A 20605-nucleotide genomic window follows, 5' to 3' on the forward strand; every position below is an offset into this window, starting at 1 on the left:
CGCACGAGGCTGAAAAATATCCGCATATATACGGTTGCGCTGCCGCTTCTGCGTCGGAAAGAAGCGGGAAAGGTTACGATCTGCCCTTTCAGGTTAAACGGAGAGAATCTCTTCAGGGATATTGCCTTTCTCATGCCTATGTATTGTCTGCCTTTTGCGTATCGCAGTGATTAATTCGTGTCATGAATGCGCGATATTGAATTGCAATACTGTCGTGCTAATTGTTCTGTTTGTTTCTTCTTTTCTGATATCTTCTATCGCTCAGTGCAGTAGCGCACCCAGGATCTCTGCCAGGGGGGGTTGACAGTTTGCCAATTCCATCTAAACAGCACTAATTTCAATTTCTTCACGGGAAATTGTCAGAAAATGCGATTTTTGTGAGTGTGCAGACGATTGCATGTCTTACATCTTAGTTGCAGTACTCAAAGGCGCAAGGAAAGAAAAGAGGTTAAACAAAACGGGGGGTTAAGTCGACCTCAGGGGGGGGGGGGGTTTCAACCCCCCCACCCCCTCTCTTTGCCACGGGTCCTTGCCATGAGACAGATGCCCGCGGCCTTTGCTTCCCACTCAGTACAATGAATAACCCGCCGGGGTGGCTCAGTCAGCTAAGGCGTTGCGCTGCTGAGCACGAGATCGCGGGATCGAATCCCGGCCGCGGCGGCCGCATTTCGATGGAGGCGAAATGCAAAAACTCCCGTGTGCTTGCGTTGTAGTGCACGTTAAAGAACCCCAGGTGGTCAAAATTATGTCCGGAGCCCTCCACTACGGCGTGCCTCATAATCAGAACTGGTTTTTTGGCACGTAAAACCCCAGAAAGAAGAACAATATAATGAATAATATTATCGCGATCTGTTGCCCTTAAAACTGTACCAGTACCTTCGTCGCCCTCTGCTGTGACGTCTTATGAGGTCGTCATTCCAAAATCTATTCCTCTGATAATGGTCTGTTATGAAATCGAGCTGCCGCAGTTGCGAGTGGTTGTCTCTGCACACTGTAGCGAGGACAGTGGTCCGGAGCGTGTTGAAGAGTCTGCTTGCGACCACAGTACTCACAGGTTGTGTTGTCGGCCATACCAATGCGAAAACCAACAGGCTTCGTAAAAGTCACTCTTAGCCATGGCCGACAAAGCAGCGTGGTCTCGCGCTAGCACAGAATCCAGTTGGGAGGCGCAGGCCCAGCAAAGTCCAGGTGGTGTAGCCGGTGGTTGTCTTGAAAATTCGGGGCGTTTCACGTGCAGAAGGGGATCCTGCGCTGTGAGAGTGTGTGCTGATCGGAACCGGCTATGATATATCGTTATCTACTTTGTTCGTTCTTATCGTTCAATCTTTCGTTCTAGCTGTCTATCCCCCACCCCCCTTCCTGCAATGTGCGGGTAGCAAATCAGACTTCCGGTTCTGGGGTTAACCTCCCTGCTTTATATTGTTATTATATCCCTGCTATATTATTCATGTAACGCACGAATAATATGCACAGCTTTCAAACAAATCAAACAAAGGCAAACCAATGTAATCAAACACAAGTACAGCGCACATTACATTCCACATATGGCATGGCGGCATTTGTAACAAAGCCATCGCAACAAGAAAATGAGTCTCGTCACATTGATTCAGGTTCGGCGGATGCTAATAGGGGTATATATATATATATATATATATATATATATATATATATATATATATATATATATATTTTTTACCGTGGGAGCTTATATATTGGCGATGACATTGCGCTGCTAGGGATGTGGTCGCGGGATCAAATCCCGTCCGCGGCGGTCGCATTCCAATGGGGGAGAAATGCAAAAACGCCCGTGAACCGTGCGTTGTGTGGACAGTAAAGATCCCCAGGTAGTCGAAATTAATCAGGAGTCCCCTCCCCCCCCCCCTCTCTCGTATGGCGTGCCGCGTAATCAGATCGTGTTTTTGGAACGTAATACCCCAGAATTTATTTTTCAATTCTTACATGTTTTTCAAGGAAGGTCTGTGTAATTACGCACTATGACCTGCAAGATGTTAGAAGGCTGCGTTTATCGGTAAAAGATGCAAAGAAGCTGATGGCCCCTGCTTTGAATGCTGCTATCAGAAACGTCCAGTCATCAGCTAAGCCACCAGGGTGTGCCTCTGATCGCGTCGCCCTTATAAATATAGATAAAGAGAGTATATAGACTATTTATGTAGCGTTCCCAGAAACTCATTTGCCTTTCTGCCGATTTTATCTCTCGTCTCTACAACAAAAATACAGATGTCTTTTTTCCCTTTTTTTTAACCATAGAGATTGTTTATACAAAAATTAATAAGCGCAGTGAACGTGGCTTTTTTGCTAAGGAGTTCCTAGGCTAGGCGGACATATTTTTCCGCTAATGACGTGAGCTTCAGGAAACTCATTAAGAAAAATCATTAATTAACTTTTTTATTAGTGCCTTGGGGGCAGTTGTCTAAATGACAAATTTGGAGGCAGTGACATTTTCATGCACACCCAACTTTTAAATATCCGGAAAATCGCACCTAATTCGAGATATTCATCATCAAATTCCAAAGCTCAATCAAGGCAATATCGAGACTGAGCGCGAACCGCTGCGCGTCAGACGGCCACGCCCCGTAAAGAATTGTGTGGGCCCAAGTTTGAATGATAGCATGCCGCGGCAAATCCTGACCCGACACACGGCCGCACATGCGTGCCAGGCAAAGCGTGTCGTATCAGTAGCTGCCGCGACTGGCCGAGACGTTCGGTTTCAAACTTCCTCGCGCTTCTCGTCACGGGGCGTTTCGGTATGATAGCGGGGCTGTCCTTTCTGAGCTCCCGCGGCGCTCGGTTTCGATAGTGCTTGGATTTATCGCTGAAATTCGATAATAAATATCTCGAATTAGACGCGACATTCAAGATTTAAAAAAATATGGTGCATTGAAATGTGACTGCCTTCAAGTTCCTTGTTTACAACTGCCCCAAAGGCATTACTTAAAATTTAAACAATAAATTTATGTCAAAGTGTGTCCACTTCACTTAGGAACTCGTCCGCAAGAACACCACGTTCGATACGCTTATAGCCTCCTTATAAAAAATGCGCGCAGTCTTTAAACAAATGCTCCGTATATAGGCTGCCTATAGACAAAGGTCGGTATAATACACCTTTTTTCTTTTAGCCTATTACTAGTCTATAGATTGTTCGTGAGCCCTTTCTTCAGTGAAGACTGCTACTGAGAAAGCTGGCTCTGGTATGTCCCTGATGAGAGGAGACTTAGAGTGGGATAAATGGAGCTTGTTCATTGCACGATGCGCATTCTGTGCGCTCAAAATTCGGTCTTCTCCGGAACCTCCCCTTAGGTTTGCTTAAAAACCCTCTTTGCACGGAGTATTGGGTAGTTTGTCCAAGGCGTAGCACAGGAACGCCTCCGCCTGTCGTGATCGTCGGGACATCGAGCTCGGTAGAGTCGTAGTGCATGGTGTGTATACTCCAAGTCGTAAACGGGGGCCCCCACTGCTCAGGGTGTAAACAACCGCTGCCACCGGTGCCCGTGTCCCCTGCAGTGGTTCGCGCCCGTCACGCGGCGCGAATTCCGGCCAACACTGGCCAACACTGTCCCGGGAGTCACGCGGCAAAACTGTCGCGTAACTGGCTGCTCGAGGCAGAGAAAGAGAGAGAGTACAACTTTTATTTCCACCATTTCGAAAGATTAGCTTGGGTCGGCTACACCCCTTCGCTCATGCGTTGGAGGTGATCTCGGTCCCGTGGACCTCCAGAGACAGAGTTTGCTTGTGTTCGCGGGCTTCTTTCACGCATGTAAAAAACACTTCTATGTAGCACGTATTGAGCAACAGAAAGTTGTATCGGGAGTTTCTCATGTTGCTCTACAATCTTCTATTGACACTTTTCATCTAACTATAATAATTGAGAAGTTAATTAATTAATTAGGACTAACCATCTAGTTAGGCGGAATGCAAAAAAAATAATCCGAGTATCTCCAAGCGATGGCAAACAACATTACCTTGCATGGTTCTGACTAGCTACGTGGCATTTGCATATTTTTAAAGTTCGGCTAAAGTTAAGTGAAACACACTGTAGATACAAGACAAGCGCTATACTATATAGGAGCCAGCGCTTGTCTCATTTGTGTGAGTTGCGGTGTTCTCGTCTTCATTTGAAAAATGTGCGCAGCCACACTAAATTCCATTCTAAGCGACCAACTATACGCCGGATTGTGCATGAATCTCCGTGGCAGCACCACTCCGTCTCTGCCCGGGGCAACTGATTCCGTGCGACGCAAATGCTGAGAGCATACGTGCATGCAAGCGACATTCCCCGAAAAGCGTGAATTACGCTTCGCGGGGCAGTTGTATAAAACGATAAAGCGTTGACTATATATAGCGCCAGACTTGTTGTGCATTGCATTTACCGGATACTGCAGTTCCAGTACGTGGCACGTCTTCTTTTCTCTCTCTCTCTCTCTCTCTCTGTACCAGCAGAGCGAGAACTCCGCAAAACGCATTTCCGACGTATTTTCAGTGTATAGCAATGCCTGGCGCCGCGGCGCGTCCGTATTACTTTGTGCGATGACCGTGCCTAATCCCGGGTGAAGTGCAGTTTTATTTTGGTACCGAAAAACCTCGCTGCATGCATTTCGTCCACGATACAACACAGAGGTTGTCCCGAAACTCGAAATGAACCCGCGGACGTCGGCCGACGCCACAGCGAAAACACTGCAAACATATATCACGTGCGGTTCTGCATTCTGCGCTGCTGTTGCTGCTTTAGAAAACATGCCACCAGCATGGGGCCTCTAGCAAAGGGCCTCCACGGGCGGGCATCGCTGTGTATTCATAATGAAGCGCCGTCTATGTATAAATATGTTCCTTATTAGTACATGCTTTATAGGCATATAGCGCGCACGTCGCAGAAGAAAACAGCCACATCAGTCACGCAACTTTTACAGTGCATCGCCGGTGCGCTCAATATACGAAATAAAGGAAGTGCGGAAGTGTGAACTCACTATTTGTGGATATACGGGCTGGGATGTTGTTGGCCACTAACAAGTTTTATAATGCTACGCAGTTAAACGGAGTTACAAAGAGAAGACATTCGTCATGCGGATGTACGAGCTATTGCGGTTTGGACTTGACATGTATGGTAACAAATGGGTGGGCGATCCAGGACTGTCCAGCAATGAATAGATGGATGGATGTAAAACTTTAATAAAAGTCCTGAGGTACGCGACTCAGCGCGCAGCAATGATAGGAAATATTATTTTTGATGCATCGACAAACAACCAAGGTACGCGAATGATAAGTGGCTATGGTGGGCAGGCAAACGGAACATGCGGAAGTGGAAATTATGTGTGTACACAAATATATGCGGTGAGGAATCAACAGCATATATGCAAGCAGATACTGTTTGACTTCGACATCCTAGCTGTGGCGTTACTGAGGGGTCTCGACGTAACGCACTAGCGCGCAAGTGTGTGGGGCATAGTGCTCAAATCGCTGTGCTTGAAGAACCGTTGGAAAGTCGCCATGCTAAGTTTTAATATTTATTTCGCCAAGTATAAGCTTCGTTGCAGATGAGCGATCAGGCAAAAGCCTCCAGCTTTACCTTTTAGGCCTCACTCTGAGTCAGTGCGATCAGTGGCGCTAAATCCACTATAAACGGCAGCTGAAATCTTTCGGATTGAATTCATGCTAGTGGGACTCGGTATATATCGCCTATTCTCAAGATAATTTAAGCAGCAATGCCTTTCGCATCCTGCCGCTCTGTGCTCTAGTACTTTGGCAAAGCTATATAGTGATTTCACCTTCTTGTGATCGTCGAGATTGACTAGGGAAGAGTCGGATATCGCAGAGCAAGACAAACTGTTTCGTTTTTTTTTATGTGGATCCTTAAATTCATTATCAGATTTGACTCGCTCAGCAAGCGGGTGAGGACGGCGAAACGTTGAAAGGCGTCCTTACCATTTCGTGTACGTTATTTGCTGGCTAGCAGACACAGAGTGGCCCTTTGACGACACTTCGTTGTCACATAAATTTGGCCATAATGTGCAGCACGTTTCCTGCTATTACTAGTTTCACCGCGATAGCATGACAATGGAAGCACCTCCTCTTTCTTCCAGTAATTTTCTTCCTCTGTTCTTTTCTTCCTGCATGCCTATACTATTTCTGGGGCTTTGTCCTGTGGGTGTACGAAGGAATCTTTTTTGAAAAATAATGTAGTGAAATATCCAAGGCATTCTCACTTCAATTATTTAGTTGGACCAATAGAGTCACTGACCGGAACAACAATTAAGGACCACGTCAGGACCTACCATGCGCACTCAGTTCTTCTTTTGCAGTTATTACTAATCATCATCAGCCTATATTTATGCCCACTGCAGGACGAAAGCCTTTCCCTGCGATCTCCAATTACCCCTGTCTTGCGCTAGCTGATTCCAACTTGCGCACGCAGATTTGCCAACTTCATCACCCACCTAGTTTTCTGCCGTCCTCGACTACGCTTCCCTTCTCTTGGTATCCATTCTGTAACTCTAATGGTTCACCGGTTATCCATCCTACCCATTACATGACCTGCCCAGCTCCATTTTCCCCTTTTAATGTCAACTAGAATATCGGCTATCCCCGCTTGCTCTCTGATCCACACCACTGTCTTCCTGTCTCTTAACGTTAGGCCTAACATTTTTCGTTCCATCGCTCGTTTTGCGGGCCTTAACTTGTTCTCGAGATTCTTTGTTAACCTCCAAGTTTCAGCATAAGCTCAATACGATCACCTGACCGGGAAACTTGCAAAAATTTAATTTCTTATTTTCCAGAGAGAGAGAGAGAGAGAGATAACGAAAGACAGAGAAACAAAGGCCTAATAACTTCAAATAAATGGAGGGGAAGGGAATAGCAACAGTGTGTGTTTGTGGGGGGATCAGGCTTTATTGTGCTATACAACATGGGGGTAAACGCGAGATCCCGCTCTCGAAGGAGGCCGCATTCTTATAAAAATTGCACTTCGGTGTGAAGGCCACGAGGGCCTGAAAAGGAAAAGCAGGTCAATACGATTACGTCGGCAGCGAAGTAAGGGCAATGGCAATATTCCAACAGTGCTAGAGCAGGGCCCAGAGTCCGCGTTAGCAAAGCGGTGATGATATATGCTTAGAAACATTTTTTCTGGACCCGATCTATGATGTCACTGTTGGATCTAGAAATGCCGTTCCAGACGACCGACGCGTATTCGAGTGGAGGAAGACAGATTGTTGTGTACAACTTACGGAACGGTGTAGGAGAATTGAATTCTCTTGACAGTCTGCAAACAGAGCCAAGAGTGTGCATGCCCCGCATTGCAACGCGTTTAGCGTGAGCTGAAAAGTGCAAGGTTGTATCAAGAGGAACACCGAGATCATTGATCTCACGGACCTTACACAATGTTACAGAATCTACTGAATAAGAAAAAGAAATGCTTGCTGTTTTTCGGACGAAAGTCATGACTTTGCTCTTAGCATTCAAGGTGAGGTTATTATTATCTGTGCACCATTTAGAAAAATAAAGCAGGTCAGACTGCAGGATACGACAGTCATCAACAGTGGCAATTGCCTTTAAAATCTTTATGTCATCGGCATATAGAAGGAATGAAGAATGCCGAATGGGCGGAAAGAACGTCATTAATAAAAAATAAAAAAGGAGTGGCCCTAACACTGATCTATGAGGAACGCTGCTGGTTACCGTGTACGAAGAAGACGTTTGGCCGTTGACGTTAACAAAACATGACCTACAAATAAGATAAGATAACTCCGCAAGAGATTTACAATTGACGAGTCAACACCAAAGTGCGTAAGCTTGATGAGAAGCAGTGAGTGGCTTACCACATCAAAAGCTTTACTGAGGTCGCAATATAGGGTGTCCACTTGCCCCCTTTGAAGTACGGGCGCGGAGATCTGTGTCATGAAGCTTGCGAGATTTGTGATGGGGGAGCGGCCGGAGAGGAATCCATGCTGATTCGGAATCAATGTGTTCTTCACAGTACAAGACAATACGTTCTGAAGAGCAAGCTCAAAATCCTTAGACGTGGCACAGAGAAGAGAAACCGGGCGATAATTTGAGACATCGGTTTTACAGTCAGACTTAAATACAGGAAAAACACGAGCAGTTTTCCACATGCGAGGGAAAGTGGAAGTATTCAGAAAGCTTTTAAATATAGATGTCAATACTGGGGCAAATATACCGCCTTACACTTTTAAGATTGCGGAAGAGATGCCATCAGGACCACAGGATAGGGAAGGCAATAATAATAATAATAATAATAATAATAATAATAATAATAATAATAATAATAATAATAATAATAATAATAATAATAATAATAATAATAATAATTTTATTAACAAATATTCGAAATACAATTAGAGAAATCAGGTTCGCCTAAGCCATCGCAGTAATATTGTTGTTATTATTATTATGATTATTATTATTATTATTATTATTATTATTATTATTATTATTATTATTATTATTATTATTATTATTATTATTATTATTATTATTATTATTATTATTACAATGTAATAATATTGCGGGCGTGGCGGCAGCTGGCGTCGGGGATTCTATAGTCGGTATTCCCCGTTTGCATAACCACTGCTCGTAAGCTCTCGCAAAGGGAGGCCAGCTCTGTCCTTTATCCTCCGGAGCGATATATATACAGCACCATGAATGTTGCGGGTGCGACAAGACCCATTCAGGACCCATAAACTTTCATGCTCCTAGTGCTATGTGGCGAACTCCACTGGTCGTTTTCGGTCATCCTCTCAGCCTTTCTCTCTTCATGTTAATAATCTCTCTCTCTCTCTCCTCACTGGTCGTTTAGAGAACGTATACCTGAATCTTCAAGCTAGAATTTCGCAAGTCCAAAATATATCGCAGGTAAACTTAATGGCTTCGCACGAGATCGCAGCGGACGATGTCATGCGCAGCCGACAGAAGGGGCTGCCGACTACACGTGACGCGACGCACTCTATAGAACTTCCTGTTGAATCGTTGCCTCGATGGTATAGAAGCAAGAGAGAGCGCAATCTGCCGCGGGCGAATTTGTCCGACACTACCAGTGAAATAGCGTGAATCCGACCAGCGGAAACAACCTTCCCGCCGTGGGGCACAAAACAAACCATGCACTCCGAATCGAGCCGTGGAAATTACCTTTGGTGGCTTTCTTTTTCTTTTCTTTTTTTTTTGCATTTAAGGACGCACGTGTGCTGCTCAATGCAACATCTCCTTGCTGTTTCGCTGCGTCGAGTTGTCTCTTTAATAACAGAGATCATTTTAACTAGAAAGCTGAGGCGGAGGCAAACTATGAAACAAGACAAGCAAAGGTGTCACGTTGAGCGCCGCACAATGAAAAAAAAAATATCGAGAGCGAGAACTTTTTACGGTTTACCAACCGGCGTGGACATAATACAAATCAGAGCAATCGAAGATTATTATACCACTTCAACTATACATTTGAAGAAAAATACGTTTATTGGAGGTTAGTTATAATCAAACAATAGTTCTCCTGGCGCCGAGACAGTTGGCTATCACATTCACTAGAACATTTGGTCTCAGAGTATTTCACAGAAATACTCGACTCGGTCAAGAGGTTTGGCGTGGATTTTCATTAATAAATGTCGCCGGACGTGCAAATGGCTGTCAATGACGTACACAAGCTCATGTTTCCGTAAGACATACAGGGAACTCTGGATAAACGAAACCATCACTGAGACGGAAGTGCCGGATAAATGGTACGATGGGCACATTTGGTTGGCCGCCCATTGGCACAACGTTAACAAACATAGTGTTAGGCGGAAGGCATATTTTTGTGAACTCTTGTTAGACGGTTTTTAAACTAAACTACTATCTACCTCATCGGCGTACGTAACAAGAACAACCTGACGAACATGTCAAATGGTGATGCTGTAAATGGCGAAAAAAGTCCGATTCATCACACGATTGCGGAAAGTTAAGAATAAAAGACTTCAGATGATACCATTGTTACCTGCTCTGAGAAGACAGATGAAAATATTATCCGTGAAGTTCGCGGCGAGCGCCATGACTTTAGCGGCGAAGATATATTTTTGTCCCAGTACGCGTTAGTTTTTTAGACCAGACGGCTAGCGATGCAGTTGACAGTCTGCAGCGCTATTTCGAAAGCAAAGACTGCGCCGAATCATTTGAAATACTTTCACGCACGAGCACCAACCTTGCGCAAAAGAAGCTGCAACATTAAAAGCAGCTCTCCCCCTTCCCCTTTTTTTAAGTAATATTAAGACACTCGGATGCCTTCTGAGCAAAACGATTGTTTGTGATTTTCTGCCATTCGCCTAATTGATACTTGGCATAAACAAAATCTTTTTTCTTCTTTTTTTTTCTGGCCCTTCGCGTTCCGTTTAAGCAGTTTCTTAGTTCTGACGGACATTCAAATTTAAGCTGGCAAAAAACGGCACTAGTGTTTCTTACAGTGTAAACAGACGGGTTATGACTGTACTATGCGTCGTCTCACACATGTTCCAGCGTTACTACATTTTTGTTATTCACTTTCTTCTTTTCATCTCTATATGCACTGAAAATTTCAGACCCCTTATAGGTGTCTAAAGGATGATTGATTGTCCCGTGTCTAATGCCCCCACCGTTAAGGAGTAAGATCGAATCATTGACGGAGACAAATGAAGAGTTTTTTTTTTTTTTTTTATATGGTGACCTCGTGAAAAGTACACATGACGATAGATGCTATAGAAGCCCCTAAAACTGCAAGAAATATGCATTAATAGTTATCGCCGACAAACTCTCGTGTCAGATATTTCCGTAGGTGGTCAGCATTATTACACAGTTTTTAACCACGGGTTCTCTCACATCAGGTGTAACTTTACCTCGCATTCAGCTCGTCTGTGTGGTGTCGTGTAAAAGTTTATTGCAAACCGTAAAATACCATACACCTCTGAGCCGGCAGAGTAAATTCGCTATGAGGGGAAAAAAGCGAGAAAAAGGACAATGACGCGCGGCCCATTTTCTTTCGTATTTCTTCGTCTTAACGCTCTATGCGATGCCTAGCAATGAACCGGCGACTAGCCCAGTTATCTGTGCTCAAATTCATTTCTTTCACATGTCTATGCCTTTTTTCCACACTTACGCCTTCGTGCCTAATGTCGAGCATTTGTTGAAAGTGCTCGAAGAGTCATTTTATTTTTATAGAGAGAGAGAGAGAGAGCAAGGAGAGGAAAGGCAGGGATGTCAACCAGAAGAGCGTCCGGTTTGCTACCCTGCACTAGGGGTGAAGGAAAGGGGGAATATAAAGAGTAAAATAGGAATAGAATGAGTACTGAGTACACGTGGGACGATGTACAGGGACACATAGGCGGTCTCTTAAACAGTTGCACTTCAGATACTGTACTAATGCACGCATAGGTTTTGTGCCAGTTACGGGTGTAGCCACGGACCGAGTATCTTTGACTCGGAGAATGGTCTCGAGTCCAGTCGGTCTAAAGTGGTCCTGAGAGAGAGGCGTTGTACGTCGTAGCGAGGACAGGTACACATAGGTGCTCGATGATTTCCTCGCACATACAGGAGTCGCACATCGGGCTCTCGGCCATTCCCATACGTGTGAGTAAGCGTTCGTGAACGCCACTCCCAGCCACAAGCGGCACAGCAAGGTTGCTTCGCCGCGGGAAAGGCTAGATGGCAGTTGTAGACGTAGCAAGGGGTCCAATTTGTACAATCGGAAATTGAAGGCACTTGAACTCCATAAAGTTTGTGACGTTTTGCGTGCAAGCAAACGAAGTTCCCTGGCAGTTTCCGTCCTCGCTAAAGGTATTGGACGCATCTGGGTGTCTTCGTGGGTAGACCGGGCAGCCCTGTCAGCAAAGTCGTTGCCGACGATGCCACAGTGAGCAGGAATCCACTGGAAGACTATGCTGTGCCCTGTTTCCAGAGCATGGTGATGTACTTCCCTGATGTCGGATATCGTCTGCTCGTAAGTTCTGTGATGTAAGGCTGACTTGATACTGTGAAGGGCTGCCTTAGAGTCACAGAATGTGACCCATTTCTGTGCCGGCTCTTCTTTGACGTAGGTCACAGCTGCATGGAGGGCTGCAAGTTCTGCCGACTTAGATGTAGTAATATGTGATCATTTGAATTTAACTGCAATTTGCTTGGCTGGAACGACGAATGCGGCAGTTGAGCTGGTAGATGAGGTCGAGCCGTCGGTATATATATGTATGTAGTCATGATATGTCTGGTGCATTAATAGGAGAGTCAGTTGCTTCAGAGCCAGCGATGAATGATTGGCCTTCTTGGCGATTCTGGGAATAGTAAAATTCACTTGAGGCTGTCTCAGGCACCACAGGGGAGATGATGGCTTCGACGCCGGTGTAAAAGATGACGGTATACACTCTTGATGGGCGCTAATCACTTTTGAAAAGGTCGCTTGAGGTCTCTCCGCTGGCAGGGAAGCTAAGTGATGGTCGGGGATCCTTGACAGATGACGAATGTGCGCTCTGAGGGAGTTGGCAGCTACGTGTGTCTGGATCGTATGGTCTCTCGCGATGGCTATTGTTGCTGTTGTTGAGGTGCACCGAGGCAGCCCTAAACACGTGTGTAGGGCTTGACCTTGTATGCTCTCCAGAGCGCGAATGTTCGTCTTGCATGTATTTGATAAAACTGGCAGACTGTAAAGAAGGAGTCCCAGGAACAGTACCTTGTACAGCTGCAGCATAGAATGGACTGGTGCACCCCAGTTTTTCCCGCAGAGAAATTTAAATACCTGAGCAATAGCAAATAACTTCTTCTACAGGTAGACGCAGTGAGGAGTCCACGAGAGGTTGCAGTCGATGATGACACCCAGAAAGCGATGCGTCTTATCATAGGACACAGCTTGACCGTTGATTGAAACAGGATACAGGGACATTTGTTTGCGCGTAAAGCCAACCAATGCGCACTTTTCTGTAGACACACCGAGGCCTTGTTCTCGTAGATAAGACGCCGTCATGGTCGCCGCCCGCTGATGCCTGGCCGGCACCTGAGCCCGAGTCACTGCAGAGGCCCAGATGCAAATGTCTTCGGCGTATATAGAGACATGAACTATCCGCGGTACATACTCCACAAGTCCCACCATGACGAGGTTGAACAATATAGGGCTCAACACTCCACCTTGCGGCACACCACGGCAGATGTAATGTTCCGAAGTTGGGCCGTCTTCAGTCTGTAAGAAAAAGCACTTCTCGCTCAAATAGTCCCGAATCCATTGATACATCCGGCCACCAACTCCCACAGCCTCAAGTGAGTTCAGTATGGCCTCATGGGCGACGTTGTCGTATGCTCCTTTGACATCGAGAAAAAGTGCAACCGGTAGGCGCTTGAGGATTTTCTGTTCTTGGACCCAGGTAACGAGGTCAATAACATTGTCGATGGACGAGCGACCTCGACGAAAGCCAGCCATGGCATCCGGATAGATGTTAAATCGCTCGAGGTACCATTCTAAGCGAGCAAGAATCATTCTTTCCATCACTTTGCCGACGCAGCTCGAAAGCGCAGTCGGACGATATGATTATAAATCAAGCGGAGGCTTTCCAGGTTTCAGAATGGGGATCAAGGGGCTCGATTTTCATTGTTTAGGAACAACGCCGTTTCGCCAAGACTCATTGTAGTAATTGAGCAGCTTACTACGTGCGTCATGTCCAAGGTGGCATAGGGCAGCGTACGTGATGCCTTCTGGTCCTGGTGACGAAGAACGCCTGCAGGTCGCTAACGCAGAGTCGAGCTCTTCAGGTGAAAATGACACGTTCATTTCTGATACACGTGCCTCAGGGACGCCATTCAGTGCCGCGTCAGTAGGGATGATCACGGATCCAGCAACCCGCACACAGAACTCTTCAGCCACTTCAAACTGCGAGTGGTGTTGGTAGAGGGCCAGAGCAGCAAAGGGCTTCCGTTGATGCGGAAATGAGCGAAGACCCCTAACCGTTCTCCATATGTGTGAGAGCGATCTTCGTGGATCAAGCGTCTAACAGAAAGTTTTCCATCGCTTGTCTTCCAATTTATCCATACGACGCTGAACTTTCTTTTGTATGCGTCGTGAAGCCCTCAGGTCTATAATGGATTTCGTGCGCCGATACCTTCTTTCCGCCTGTCGGCGTTCCGCACGCAGCCTCTCCAGTTCTGTGTCGAAGTGTGTTCACCTTGCTGACCTTGTGAGCGAGCACATGAATGCTTTCATTGCGTCCGCGATTTCGTCTTCTATATTGTGTGAAAGGCCTTCCCGACATGCGTCATGCATATGCTCCTTAAACCTTGACCACTCAACTGTACGCAAGACTGTAGAGGAGCTTTGCTCAACTCCACTAATCTTGATGTATGTTGGAATATGGTCGCTTCCATGTGTCTCTATGTCAGTAAACCATTGGACGCTCGAGGCGAAGCGCCGTGACAGCAAAGTCAAGTCTAAGCAGCTACTATAGGTCGTGCCTCGCAGAAATGTAGGGCTACCATCATTCACACAGCACATATCATGGTCGGCAGCAAAGGAGGCAAGACTCCTGCCTCTGGGATCAATTTTAGTGCTTCCCCATAGCTGGTGATGTGCGTTAAAGTCACCTGTGATAACCCAGTGGCCATTGGTCATTTGCAATATTTTCTTGAGCTTTTTGCCATCAAAGTGACCCGCTGGGGATATGTAGGCTCCAATAAGTGTAAATGACCCAGTCTTCTTTTTTACATGCAGACAGACATTGGTTGTCGTCATGTGGCTCTACCGCGTGAGCGACATACGTAAGATCCGTGCGGATGTAGACGATTACTTTGCTGCATGCTCCGCATGTGGACGAGGCAAAAGGTTCGTAACCAGACAGTCTGGGTGGAGTCGATGTATTTGGTTCGCATATGACCAGTATGGGGAAACGATTTCTAAAAACAAATTGGCGAAAGTCTGCTATGCGGGTCCTGAGACCTCTGGCATTCCACTGGAAGATCGACGCACCTTTAACTTCAGTGCGGAAGGCGACTATTGGTCGAGCCATGGTGCTTATACGATGCTAGCAAGCACTGGATTTAGTGCATCCAGTATTTGCAGAGCACTTCGAGCGGCAGGTGTTTGTAGCTTGTTCAGGATTATGCGTATTGTATTAATTAGAGACTGCAGCATTACAGTCACTTGCCTGTCCTGGTCGGACAAATCACCGACAGTATTATTTTTATGCACGCCTACTATTTCAAGCGCCTAACGACCATCGCAACGACCCTGTTTAACCGGAGGCTGAAAGAGACATTCCGCTTTTAACGAAAACCTTTGCTGATCTGAGCTGGATTTGTACAATTTTGGGCAACATCCATCCAGGAGACAACCTGCGAACATCAACGCAGGAGGCCCAATTTCACGAAGAATCACGCTCGCCAGATTCCCTGTTTGTTCATGAACTTGAAATTGCTGGCGAGCGTGCCCATGGCACACGCTTTCTGGGACGACCACGTAATAAATGTCTCAGCTTGGGTAATGTTGACAAGCTTACGAATTAAAGCAGATCAGGGCTAGGTTGCCGCAACCTTGATGGCCTTCAAGCTTCGTGACGTCAGTAAGTACAATGTTATGAAACTATCATTGAAAGGTAGTCTTCCTTCGCATACCCAGGCCCTGGAGTGTGTGTCCATCTGGGAAGGCTCGTTAGTCATTGAGGGCAAACAGTGACGCCGATGGCGACATAATTTCCCGTTTCGTGTGTCATATATTCTTTTATTACATATGAAAATCCCACCCCTTATGCAAAACTCACACACTAGGGGGTCTTTAAGGAAACAAAATTGAAGCGAGGACATGCGCCTTCTTTCGCAGGGGGCGTGTGATGGGCGCTCGCCTGTGAGCGGAGCCAGCGAGCTTCCCGTGCGAGCGGCCCGATGGCGTGCAGCGGTGGCGCCAGTCTCTACCAGGACCACATCCTGCAGGCCGTGCTGCAGGGCAACCTCACCAGCGTGCCCGAGCCACCGTCCAGGCTGCTCAAGATACTGATCGCATCTTCAAGGCCCGGTGAGTGGCCGACCCTGCTACACGCAGCCTCTGCCCAACGGCGTATACTCGCACCGCCCGATCGCATGGGCCGCGCTGCAGATCAGGCGAACGTGCCAAGCTACTTTAAAGAGGAAACTCTTCTTTGCTTTCGTGGAGGTGTCCTCCGCCTCGTTCGCCGGTCATTTACACTGGCGACAGTTATTCGAAAGCCCAACGCGCCGGTTCTCGATTGCCGAGCTCGCTTCCTTGTGCATAGTTCCCTGTACACGCTTAAGTGAGGCCAGGCATTTAATTAAGCATTCCGCGAATGCGGCCCTCCCATGCTTTCCCGCGAATGAAATCATTATTTTCTATTTTTCCGTTTTTCAACTTCTTTTCTGGGTATCATATTATCTAACTATTTACGTTGAACCAGTTTCTCGAATAATGCCTGGAATGCGTGCGGGATGAAATCCAGGCTTCTTTTGTGTGTGCGAGAAACTGCATTTCTATTTCGGCTCGCGGATTGTGTTGCAGTGCTACAGAACGGCAGTGTAAATCAGAAATCAGATGAAACGGAAGACGTCGAAGTCGTCGAACACATCTTTTGACATCGCTTTTTTTTTTTCGCTTGCATGAGCAGTTTCCGTTCATGAAAATCGTAAAGTTTTCATTGCTTGAGCAAAGTTTCATTAAGCTTCCCACTTCTTTTAATGGTTGTCATAGCTACCTACAGGTGGAAGCGTCACCTATAGAGCTTATACCATGTGTTCCACGTAACTTGCGCCAAAATTTAAATATATGCAACTGACATATGGCTGGACAGAACCAAGATAATGTTGTTTTCCGTCGATTGGAGCATGTCACACTATTTGTTGTATTACGCCTAATTACACGATGAGTTATTATTAAATAATCAGCTTCTGAAATATTACATTCCCAGCAAAAGTGTCAATGAGAAAATTTTTAAACCACCCTGAAAAATTTCCGATCCAGCTTCCTGTTGCTCAATACATGCTACATAAAAACTTTTTCCAAGCCCGAATGAAAGCCCGCGACACTCAAAAAAGTGCGGCTCGAATAGTCGCGCGGCACTTTTTCACTATAATAAATGAGAAGTTGATTAACTTATGATAATTCATTATGCAATTACGCGCACTGCAAAAAACATTCTGGCTCGCTATACGATGGCAAACAACATTCTGTTCTGTCGAGCTACGGGGCACTTCAACTTCGGCATACTTTTCAACTTCGGCACAAGTTGCGTGGGACACGTGATATATAGGTGTGGCACTGTAGAAGGGTGGTGGTAGGCCGTTGAACGGTTCTGTTTAATCTCCCGCTCTTCATACATGCACCGAGCTGTCTGTGGCTCAGACCGCGCGCTCACGTGATTCAAGCACTCGCTCGGCCTATGAGAAGTCGACCGTGGTGACAGCGATGTGTACGCGCAAAACGTCACGTGGTCGATTGCCCTACTATAACACCTAATATTTTAGGGGCGCAAATCCGCCTGCATACGCGGTGGGCTATTTTTTTTTTTTCATCCTATATGCTGGCCGAACGTATAAGAATCATTGCTCGGAGTCAATTTTGCTCGATGCGCATCGAGTGACATCCAGCAACGCATCGAGAGACTGAGCTCGATGCTTTACCGGTTGCGCCCGGAGAGCCAATTGCACCCCTATTGCGCTATTTTGCATTTTCTCGGTAACATTGGCGGCAGTAATTATTCGATACAATAATTCGGTTCCGGTAAGCCGGTACCATACATGTTATCTAGAAGAATTCGGATTTGTTCCCAAGAACAACAACAACAAAAAAAGTGCGAACAAATGACACAAGGGAGATAGGCGGCACTGTTGCCCTCTCTCACTCTTTCCTTTCGCATGCACTGTTTTTATCCTATAAACGCTAAGTCAACTAGCCTAACCACACTCGCCTGGTTGTTCTTATAGAGTTGTATCTGAACTGTGGAACGGCAAGAGCTCTGGATCACCTGCATGCGTTACATTTTCTTTTTGTCCACATAAATAAATATGAAGCAGATGCTGCTGTTATTACGCCATGACGGTTAGTCGCATCCCCGTTCCTCTACTGCATAGGAAAACACAGAAAGTATGCACATAATTATCGCACAGATGTCCACCTCCTAAAAGGAAGGCGCGCTTCAAACTTGACACGTTTCACGCGACCAGCTGTCAGTGCGCGTCTCACACCACTTTTCAGTTACGCTAAACTGTGATGGTTCCGAGCATATGTAAAAAAAATGCATCTAGCCGTGCTATAGGCGCGTGAATATTTGACTACCGCCCTTATTTTGCATGCTTCTTACACTAAATCGTCATTTGCCCTTTTCTTGCAACACTTTCCCTTTGGTGCAGACTACTAGAACTTGTACACGCTCTCGTGATGCAGTGTACTGCAACGAGTAACAGGGGTCACTATTGTGAGGCGACTGAATCTCCCTCATTTACTGTCATTTCAATTACATAATTGCACACATAAATACCGTGCATCGTGCCTTAAAAATAATGTTGCTTGAAACGTTAAAATAGCACTGTTAGGGGCACCTTTGGTGTATAGACGTCAGACTCTGGAGTTTTGCAAGACGGGTAGCGCCACCTGCCGGTGCGAAGAGGTAATAAATGAGTAGTAAAAGTCCGACTCCCTCGCTAAGTTGTCCAAGCAGCTAGCGAGTGTGAAACAAAAATTTAACTTAATTTTGGTTCATATTGCGAATGTTTTGCGCATTTAACAACCACAGTAAGAGCTATGAATTTCTCCGCTAGTCGGACGCGCCACCGAACTGCCATGAAGTTCTTGTTGACGATGGCGAGCACGACGGCAACCGCGACAGCTCCGCGCGCTACGAAGAAATGCCGCAATCGACGTTACTGTTGCGTTGTAAATTGCCATGAACGTGAAGGACTGAATAACATTGTTCAGTTTTACCGATTTCCATCCCGGTCGTATGAAGGAGAAAGGCGAGAGCGCTGGATACGGGCCGTTCGCTTGTTGGGTAAGCAGAAGGCGAATTCGAGAGCCGTTGCAAACAGTATACGCTCGCTTGCCACTCACTTCTTCTTTCTTTCTTTTTTCTTTTTTTTTTGTGTACACGTGTGTGCATGTGCTTTTTTGGCGGTTTGCCTTGCTTTATGTTGTCTATTACGTCCGTTTTCTTAACCTTTTGGGGATTTTACAGCGTAAGCTGTTATGGGCTCATTCCAATAGCCGCTTCGGGTCGCAATCATGCCGCCGCCCCAGCCGCTATCGCATGCGAAAAAAAAAAGTACTCGCTCTCCTCCTGGATCTAACCCAGGCCCGCTGCGTGGGAGGCGGATACTCAACCACTGAGCCACGCAAGCGCTTGCTATACAGAGCGGGAAAATGTATTATAAACGCGCCCTATGTAGGCGCGCAGGCGCAGACGACGAGATGCGATTCAGACGCGCAACGCAAACAACGCGGTCCCAAGCCTCCGCCGGTATGGTGACTCCATCTAGTTAAGGCGCCGGCAAACGCAACCTTTCAGACACTGTAAATTTTGCTGCCGCCTTAACTAGATGGCGCTTACATACTGACGGACGCTCGGGATCACGTTAATTGCGCTAGATTGGGCGCGTTGCAATGGGAGCGAATGTGACAGCCGCAGTTGCATTGTCGGCCGCTTGGCTGGGCCGAACGGCGCTAGCCATCGGCGATGGAACGCGTCGGCGTGCATGCGCGACGGCGTCCCGAGCGCGTTCCTGACGCATTCACTCAAATTACTAGGTAGTACTGTCGAAACGCTCGTCTAGCTTACGCTGTGACTGTGCTGCGTGTGAGGCGCAGGGCTGGCATTTTTTTTTCTCGCTGCATCTTTCAACGTGAACGCGTACTATAACGGAAACAAGTTGCACATAACGTCAGCTTTCACACCTTCAAGGTGTGCCGTATTTTCCACAACACAAGTGCCCCAGAACCCTTTTTCTCTCCCCACCCTGTATTTAATACCAGGCCGGCAGAGCCCGAAAAAAAGAAATTGGCCGCGAGAGTGTAAGCAACCTCCGCTTCTGTATTTTTTCTTTCTCCTTTTTCTTCTCCTTCCATTTCCGCTATCGGCGTTTAAGCCAAAGTCGCGGTGAGCCTTTTCGAAATTGCTGCGGAGAGCCTCGATAAAACAGAGGACACATTGTTACCTGACGCCGATAGCACCAGGAGCAGCAGCTCGAGTGTGAAGGCACGAAGAAATTCACATTAAGTGACAACGTGAGTCACTGACTGACGGAGGAGAGCGGTGAGCGCTATAGATGTCTCTTACCTAGCAGACTATGTTTTCTATCCTTGCTTTCGTACGTTTCAAGTAGCTTAGGATTCTGCGATTCTCAGTTTCTGTATAACATTTCTGTATTATGCTTAAGTTTGCGTTTCAATTTTTTTAAACGTTTATTTGCTTCAAATTCAAGCAACTACCCGAACTTTGGTCGTTATGGCGGCGGAAAATAAAAGAAATAATAGTGAGTGGTTATTTTCGAGAAGATATGGCAGTGCACGCAGTGTACCAGGCTCGAGATTTCGCGGCCTATTAAGCCTGAATGTTTGCGGTAATAACAGAGCGGCAAACGCTGGTCTTGGCATCACGAACTACTTTGTGCATTACGC

The 20605-nt window shown here is 46.4% G+C and overlaps 1 protein-coding gene across 1 annotated transcript in view; it reads left to right on the top strand.

The window, feature by feature from the left end:
• Window positions 1-20605, top strand: part of LOC119436680 (protein qui-1-like) — a 556193-nt gene that overhangs the window by 275847 nt on the left and 259741 nt on the right. The window contains exon 3 of the mRNA XM_037703643.2: window positions 15809-16000. Within this exon, the coding sequence (XP_037559571.2) occupies window positions 15871-16000 (130 nt within the window). The 5' untranslated portion in view covers window positions 15809-15870. The remainder of the gene's footprint in view (window positions 1-15808; window positions 16001-20605) is intronic.

The sequence above is a fragment of the Dermacentor silvarum genome, chromosome 1 (genome assembly GCF_013339745.2).
Source record: "Dermacentor silvarum isolate Dsil-2018 chromosome 1, BIME_Dsil_1.4, whole genome shotgun sequence".
NCBI lineage: Eukaryota > Metazoa > Arthropoda > Arachnida > Ixodida > Ixodidae > Dermacentor > Dermacentor silvarum.